This window comes from Cherax quadricarinatus, chromosome 72 (genome assembly GCF_038502225.1).
Source record: "Cherax quadricarinatus isolate ZL_2023a chromosome 72, ASM3850222v1, whole genome shotgun sequence".
NCBI lineage: Eukaryota > Metazoa > Arthropoda > Malacostraca > Decapoda > Parastacidae > Cherax > Cherax quadricarinatus.
Genome location: NC_091363.1, coordinates 19,814,287 through 19,823,626, shown reverse-complemented (window position 1 = coordinate 19,823,626; position 9,340 = coordinate 19,814,287). Strand labels below are relative to the sequence as shown.

Below are 9,340 nucleotides of genomic sequence, written 5' to 3'. Positions count from 1 at the left end.
ACTTCAAGATTCTCCTTTGTATGGACTGATGAAGCCACTGTGTGGCGAAACGTTTCCTCAATAAAGATGCCCAAGAGTTGCACATGTGTCTAATTTATCAACATGTCGGTTCTCTGAACCATTCATCTACAAACCTGTCAGACACTGCAACTTCTTGGGATCTTAATACTTGGGAATTCTTCGTTTGCCTAATTCTTGGGCACGACCTACTTCCACATTGAACAAATGTGACACTACCTATGACTGCTGCACCTCTCCTGCCAACGGTTTATAAGCTCCTCCGCACGTATGCCGTATTCTATTCAAGATTGATGGACTGAACACATCGACTCAAGGTTGAGGGACTGATTACCTCATTCTCCTCCTGTACTTCAAGATTCTCCTTTGTATGGACTGATGAAGCCACTGTGTGGCGAAACGTTTCCTCAATAAAGATGTCCAAGAGTTGCACATGTGTCTAATTTATCAACCTCCAGAATGTCATGGACATGAACAATCACTGAATATGTTTCAGTCGCTACTTCAACCACTGAAGGTAATCACTTATATTTGTCAGCAGACATAACAACATACCTCTACTGTGGATGCTTAATATTTTGAGTGGGCTTTTATTGTTGCTGATGCCGTAAATAGTCAAGACGATAAACACAACAAAGATGACCTTAACTGCATCAGGGAGCCTGAGCCATTTTCTGGAACGAGTTTCCATCCTGTGAATAAAAAAAATCTCATGATCATTACCCAACAGAAATATTTATGACAGATGATTAATTTCTTTATACTTTGCCTTAATGTTTAGTGCTACAAATATTGCGGTACTATATATGCTGGTACTATATACACATACATACCGCTATATGTATACATATCTTTTCTAGGTATACAGTATCATATACATTGTGAAAGTTACGATACATGGGCAACATCAGGGAATCTTTATTGTAAACGTTTCACTATCCAGTGACTTTATCAATACAGATTCTAGGACATAACTAGAAGACAGTAGAACTGTATGCAAAAGATGAGGTAATCAGTGCCCCAGCCTTGGAGCTGGCTGGATTCCCCAGTGGAAGTAGGTCATACCCAAAGGGATGGGTTAATTGTAGTAGTTGTTGTAGTTGTTATTTTAGTAGACGTGATGAAGGTAACTTACATGTCCTCTGAACCTCATCTTCTGTATATAGTTCTGTCTTCAAATTATGTCCTAGAATTTGTATTGATAAAACCACTGGATGGCGAAACGTCTACAATAAAGATACCCAGATGTTGCACATGTGTCTTAACTTTCATCTTGTTGGTATTTTGTACCTTTCTTGTATATCATATACATTGTATACTGTACACCCTACGTTGCTAAATGCTCACTGGTGCTACACTCTGGTGTTCTACTTTAATTGTGTCTAATATGATAAATGGTTTTCAAAATTCACAAGTTGAAGATTGAGACACTTGTGTAACATATGGGAACCTTTATTAAGGAAACGTTCTGCTACACAGTGGCTTCTTCAGTCCAATACAAGGCAGAAAGGGTAAGAAGAGGAGGAGTTTGAGGTAATCAGTCCCTCAGCCTGGAATCGATGTGTTCAGTCCATCACTCTTGTAGAAAGTACAGCATATGGCTGGAGAAGTGGCTTAGATACTGTAGTCAAGTGAGTGGAAGCAGGAGGAGGCTGGATCACAGTGGAACTATACACTACCTAAAACTCCTCTTCTCCTTACCCTTCCGTTTTGTATTGGACTGATGAAACTACTGTGTGGCGAAACGTTTCCTTAATAAAGATTCCCATAAGTGTCTCAATCTTTGATAAATCTATTTACTCGTGTGCAAGTCCCACTCAAATCCAACCTCTCTCACTCATGTATTTGAGTGAAGTTTGCAGTCTTTGGCCACCTAGCCTATACACTGTCTGCGGTCTTCTTTGTCATCCCCAGATCTTCATTACTTTGCATTTGGCAATGATAAATTCGAGGAGTCAGTTCCTAAACCAAATTTCCAGGATGTCCAGGCCTATTTGTAGCCCTGCCTTATCCTCATCTGATTTAATTCTCCTCATTAACTTCACAGCATCTGCAAAAAGGGACAATTCTGAATCTATACCCATCGTAAGTCATTCACATATACCAAAAACAGCACTGGTTGTAGAACTGACCCCAGTGGAACTCCTCTTGTCACAGGCACCCATTCCCCATTCTGATACCTCGTCACGTATTGCGACTCGTTGTTGCCTTCTTTTCAGATATTCTCTGATCCATTGCGGTGCCCTTCCTGTTATATGGGCCTGATCCTCTAGTTTCGTACTAATTTCCTGCGAGGAACTGTGTCGAAAACCTTCTTTCAGTCCAAGAAAATGCAATCTACCCACCCCTCTTTCTCGTGTCTTACTGCCGTTACTTTGTCATAAAACTCCAGTAGGTTTGTGATACAGGATTTGCCTGTGTTTATAAGCGTGTTCCACTCTAGGTGCTCCACCACTCTCCTCATTATCTTGTCAATGACTTTGCATACTATAAACGTCAGTGACACTGGTCTATAGTATAGTGCCTCTTGTCTGTATCCTTTCTAAACATGGGGACTATATTTGCTGACTTCCTTACAACAGAGAGTTGCTCAGTTTCAATGGATGTGTTGAAATTGCTAGTGGTACATACAATGTCTCTGCTCCCTCTCTAAGGACCCACTGAGAAATGTCCAGTCCCACCGCCTTTGAGGTGTCAAGGCCACTTAGCAGCTTCTTCACCTCCTCCTTGGTTATGTGTATTTCATCCAGCACTTGTTGGTATATCGCTTGTCGGTGTAGTCCCTTGTTCTGGTTTCCTGGAGTCTTTTCTGTCTCCACTGTAAATACTTCTTTAAATTTTATGTTGAGCTCCACACATACTTCTTGGTAGCTTCTTGTGAGCTCCCCACCCTCTTTCCTCAGCCTGATTACCTGGTCTTTGACAGCTGTCTTCCTCCTGATGTGGCCCTACAACAACAACGGGTCAGACTGGACTTTTGATGCTATGTTGTTTTCATACGGTCGCCGGGGTTCCCTTATCTTTGCATACTCGTTTCTGGCTCTTCCATTAATCTCTTTATTTTCCTGGGTCCTTTGTCTTCTGTACTTTTCCCATTCTCTAGTGCACTTAATTTTTGGCTACCTACTCCTTCTGGTAATCCAAGGGCTCGTTCTGCTCTTCCCATTATTTTTGTTGCCCTTGGGAACAAACCTCTGTCTTCTTGCATTTTGTTGTTACTTAGTCCATTTCATTTACTGACTTTCCTACCAATTCTCTTTCCCACTGAACCTCCTGCAGGAAGTTCCTCATACCTGTGTTCTCCTCCCTTTTGTAGTTTGGCTTTTCCCATCCTACTCCTGTTACCCTTTCCACTTGTAAGTCTATGTATTCACGTGATCACTGTCTCCCATCTTATTCCTTATCCTCAATTCTGACATAGAGAGAGATGTAAACCACAGCTGCGTGTCTTCCTTTGCTGATGACAAGCGAATTGCCAAGACAGTGACCTCCATCGAAGGCTCTGCAAGACTCCAAGCGGATATCAATCAAATCTTCAAATGAGCCACTCAAAACAATATGAAGTTCAATGAAGAGAAATTTTCAATTATTCAGACATGGAAAACTTGAGGAAATTAAAACTGTATTAGGGTACACAACAAATACAATAGAGCCATACAATAGAGCGAAAAGTAATGTGAAGGGCCTGGGAGTGATAATGTCAGAGGATCTCACCTTCAAAGACCACAACAATGTATCTACCACATCTGATAGAAAAATGATAGGATGGATAATGAGAACCTTCAAAACTAGGTATGCCAAGCCCATGATAATATAATATAATAATAATACTATCTTTATGTACCACAATTATATGTACAAAGTATACAGGTCTAGCTGACATCAATGACATACAACTATATAGAAAGCTACCTGTTATGCAGAGTATTTCTTGCAAATTAGGTCCTTGTCCCAGAATGCGACCCACACCAGTCGACTAACTCCTGGGTACCCATTCTGCTGATGGGTGAACATAGACAAATTGTGCAAAAAAAACACACCTAATGTTTCTACCTGCGCTGGGAATCGAATGCAGAACCTCCCTGTGTGAAGGGAGAGCTTTAGCGATCAGGCCACGGGGTACCGTGGCCTGATTCTCTTCAGATCACTTGCTTTCTCTAGGTTGGAATACTGCTGTACATTAACTGCCCCCTTCAAGGCACAAAGAACTTTCATGGCACACATTAGTATGATAAAGCACATAAATTACTGGGAACGGTTGAAGTCCCTTGAGCTGTATTCCCTGGAATGCAGGCGAGAAAGATACATTATAATATACACTTGGAAAATCCTAGAGGGATTAGTACCACACTTGCACACGAAAACCACTCCCTATGAAAACAAAAGTAGGTGCACCACGAGTACACTGAGAGGCAACACCATAAGTGTCAGAGGCCCGAGACTGTTCAATTTCTTCCCAGCATACATAATGGGGATTACCAATAGACCCCTGACTGTTTTCAAGAAGGCACTGGACAGGCACCTGAAGTCAGTACCTGACCAACTAGACTGAAGTTTGTACGTCAGTGTGCGTGCGGCAAGCAGTAACATCCTGGTTGATCAGACCCTGATCCAAAATGATGCCTAGTCTCAAACCGGGACAGGGAGGCATTGACCCCTGAAATCCTCTCCAGGTATACTCCAGGTAAGAGGTCTTTCATATGTAATGTCCTCAATGTCCAAGCTACTCAGGGTGAACACGAGGTCCAGTCTCGCTTGTTCATCCTCTCTCTCTCTCTCTCTCAAGCATCAAAATGTTATGGACACTATAGGGGCTTACACGGGACAGTCACGCACGGTTGTGTTCCGGCAAAAATTGCGTTTTCTGATAGTAACAGAGGGAACAGAATGCGGGAAAAAAGCGTGTGCAACCATAAAGTGCATATACTCCTTTGAACCAACAAAAAAGGAATATCAGTGAACACTAAATAGGAAAATATGGATTACAGTGTCACATGGAGAGTGCCGGTGGAGGAACGGTTACTGTGGAAATAGACCTGATCAGCACTAGTGAATTATTGCCGGTCGACACAAGTGGAAATAAACAAATATTGAACTATCTACAATTTAGTTCACTATGTGCAGTGACATAGTGAACTAAATTGTAGATAAGAGCAATCTTAATTATCCCCCAGTATAGCGTAAAATATATGGTGTAGCATATGGGAATATCTCACAAGCAACTGGCACTAGCGAACTATTGCCAGAGGTCCAGTGAAGTGGAAATAACAGATGAGTAATTACTATAGTCATAAGAGATAAAACGAGTGATGGTAGCATTGAGGTGCAGTGAATCACAGTATATATAAAGGGAGCATACAGTCGATGAAAAGGCATAAAACTACTGTGTGACGTGTTTTTCCCTTTACCTCTACTAAGCATGAAATAAATTTTTCCATGGAAGTGTAGGGGAAAGTTATCGTAGGCCTAGCTGCCATGTGAAAAATAAAACAACGATCCTAGTATAGTGAACCTAAATTGTCAGCGGTACAATACAAGGATAGTGATTAACATAATGGAAACGGTTTAAACTATATGTGATATCCCTCGACAGAAGTGCATATACCCTGAGTGGTGTGCTACAGCATACGTCTGGCAGTGCCAGGCAGCCACTCAGGCATCCCATATACCCACCGCTACCAAATATCCAACCCACCCACTCACCCTACACCCACCACCCACATGCTGCAAACCTGGTTCGTATGAATACATCTTGCATATTACTGGCACCAGTAAGAGAAAGGTAAATTGGAAATCAGTTCTCTTCCGTGGCATACAGAGTGTAGTAGGATACAGACAGGATGTCAGTACAGCATACCTGTGGGACATGTAAAAAAATCCTTTGAAGGAAATCCAAAATCACATGCAACCTCTGTTTTTCCAAACATCATATCTCTTGTACTAGACTAAACACAGCCTCAAAAAATGACCTCGAACTAGCAAGGCGTTTCTGGTTGTGCAATAAAGATATAGAACTTTGAGCAGGTATCAGAAAGGTACTAAGAAGAGTAATAAATGATAAAAATAATCAAGAAAACAAAGATGACCTCTTGGGTAGTCTACCAAAAATATATAAAACTTGGGAGAGAGATAGGAGTGAACCAAAAAATGCAGAATGTCCATACCACAACAGATGACTCGAAACTATCTAGTCACCCACATAGTGCTAAACCAGACCCATCCCCCAGTCATAGCACTAATACCCACAGTGCTGGTGCTGGCCCAGGCTCAGCCCCCAGCTCCAGTGCTGACTCAGTCTCAGCCCCCAGCCTTACTGCCAGCCCAGACTCTACTAGGGACCCTACCACAACCACCACTAAAACCCTAAATATACAACCATCATTGCACAAGACCATAGCCCACAGTACAGATGTTGGAGAGGAGTCTCCTCCTTCCTCTACTGAGGAAAGTAGATGGAATCCAGGACGGGGTGGACCTGGCTTGGATACTGAGGATTATAGTGCAGTCCCAGAACCTGCAGAAATTGACAACACACCTCCCAACAATTTTATCCAACCAAAGGTGAAATTGTGCAAATATTATGCTTGGGGCATCTGCAAGCATGAAATATCAGGAAAAAAAATGAGACATGCAACTTTGAGCATCCCAAAAAATGTAGCGACCTTCTTTCTAAAGGAGTGTGTCGTTCTTCCTGTACTTTCTTTCACCCAAAAATGTGTCACCCCTCGGTCCTCCAAAAGCAGTGTTACAACATCAACTGCTCTGCATACCATCTAAAAGGGACCAGGAGGCACAGACCCCACAATACAAACAATAGTAGCTACGACAACCCAATTCCAGGTGATTTTTAGTGGCAGGAAACGGAAAAAGAAAATGGAAGGAAATAACAAAAATAGTCCACCATCTTGGAGCCTTGTTGGACTGGAGGCGCAGCCAGTGGCCACCCATGGCCCTCCAGAACTACAACTACTGATGCCAATAACAAAATCTCTCCAACAAACACAGAATACAACCTCGTTCATATTTGCTAATATACAGTACCTTAAGCCATCCACCAACAACAAAATACCTTTTATCAGTGGACTTCTAGAGGAGTCTAATGCAAAGTTTGCAGCCTTTACAGAGACTCACACAAAAGATCACTTTGACAGTGAAATATGGATAAGTGGTTACAACCTTTTTAGATGTGACAGAAAGAACAAGGCAAAACGGGGGGGGGGGGAGGTTGGCCTGTATGTCAAAGAGTCGCTCATCTGCACGGAGTTGCTGAACACCACAAATGAGGTAGCTGAAGTTCTATCAATAAAGATCGAGAACCAAAACCTAGTCATTGTGGTTGTATACAAGCCATCAGATGCAACCTCCCAACAGTTCAAGGAACAGCTACTGAAAATTTATTACTGTCAGGAAAGCCTTCCAGCTCCATCCCCAAACATCTTACTGCTTGGTGATTTCAACCTAAGGCATACAAATTGGAAGAATATAGCAAATAATATTATAGCAGAAACAATCTCCGGAACTAGCGCAGATGAAAGGTCACACACACGAGCTACTAAGTCTCTGCGATAAACACACCAGCAGATAGTGGAGCCAAGAAAACTAGAAAACACACTTGACTTTATCTTCACAAATAATGAGGACCTGGTAAGAGACATAACAATATCAAAAACAATTAATTCCGATCACAATTTAATTGAAGTCCAGACGTACATGCATAGGGGCCCTGATTAGCAGAATTCATGTACCTGTAAAGGTGTCTTCACAAAATACAACTTCAACAACAAGAACATCAACTGGGACCAGGTAAACCATGTCTTAAATGAAACATGTTGGGAAGATATCTTAAATAACATGGATCCAAACCAGTGCCTTGAAAGGATCAACTGCCAGGCAGCTGAAGCATGTTCTAGTCATATTCCCATAAGAAAGAAGAAGAGCAGGAGTAACCTGGAGAGAGAAAGACACTCCCTCTACATAAGACGACGAAGAATCATTGAGCTCCTCAGGAACGCTAGAATATCTGATACTCGGAAGGAGGAGCTGACCAGGGAAGTGGAAACTATCGTACTTAAGTTAAAGGACTCCTACAGGAACCAGGAGAGACAGGAGGAGCTTAAAGCTATTAGTGAAATTGAAAAATTGAAATATATCTTTTCATATGCCAAAAACAAGGCAAATACCACATCTAGTATCGGGCCCTTACTCAGACAGGATGGGACTTACACAGATGACAACAAGGAAATGAGTGAAATACTGAAATCCCAATACGACTCTGTGTTTAGTGAGCCACTAATCAGTCTGAGGATTGACAACCCAAATGACTTCTTCACGAATGAGCCTCAAAACTCCATAAATGTATGCCAGTTGTCCGACATTACCCTAACTCCGATAGACTTTGAAAAAGCCATTGACAACATGCCCATGCACTCAGCCCGAGGCCCAGACTCGTGATACTCTGTGTTCATTAATCACTGCAAGAAACCCCTCTCACGTGCCCTAAGTACACTATGGAGAAGGAGCTTGAGCATGGGTGAAATTCCAATCACTTAAAACAACGGATATAGCCCCACTCCATAAAGGTGGCAGCAAAGCATTAGCTAAGAACTATAGACCAATAACTCTAACGTCCCACATCATAAAAATCTTTGAAAGAGTGCTAAGAAGCAGGATTGCAAACCACCTGGATTCCCAAAAACTGCACAATCCAGGGCAACATGGGTTCAGAGCATGTCGCTCCTGCCTCTCACAACTACTGGATCACTATGACATGGCCTTGGATGCACTGGAAGAAAATCAGAATGCAGATGTAATATACACAGACTTTGCAAAAGCGCTTGACAAGTGCGATCATGGCGTAATAAAGCACAAAATACGTGCTAAAGGAATAACTGGGAAAGTGGGGAGATGGATCTTCAACTTCCTAACAAATCGAACACAAAGAGTAGTGGTCAACAGAGTTAAATCGGAGGCTGCCATAGTGAAGAGCTCTGTTCCACAAGGCACCGTACTCGCCCCCATCCTGTTCCTCGTCCTCATATCAGACATAGAGATGTAATCCACAGCACCGTATCATCCTTTGCAGACGATACTAGGATCTGCATGAGGCTGTCATCTATTGAGGACACGATTCACCCCCAAGAAGATGTAAACAAACTTTTCCATTAGGTAACGGTAAACAATATGATGTTCAATGAGGGCAAATTTCAACTACTCCGTTATGAAAACTGGAGGAGACAGTAACTAGAACAGAGTATACTACAAACTCTAGCCATACAATAGAGCGGAAAAATAATGTAAGGGACCTGGGAGTAGTAATGTCTGA

General features: G+C 42.1%; 1 protein-coding gene across 1 annotated transcript in view; it reads right to left on the bottom strand.

The window, feature by feature from the left end:
• The window catches only part of LOC128701396 (protein Star-like), a 90,091-nt gene that overhangs the window by 54,926 nt on the left and 25,825 nt on the right, over window positions 1-9,340 (bottom strand). Inside the window, exon 2 of the mRNA XM_070100468.1 lies at window positions 574-710. Within this exon, the coding sequence (XP_069956569.1) occupies window positions 574-709 (136 nt within the window). The 5' untranslated portion in view covers window position 710. The remainder of the gene's footprint in view (window positions 1-573; window positions 711-9,340) is intronic.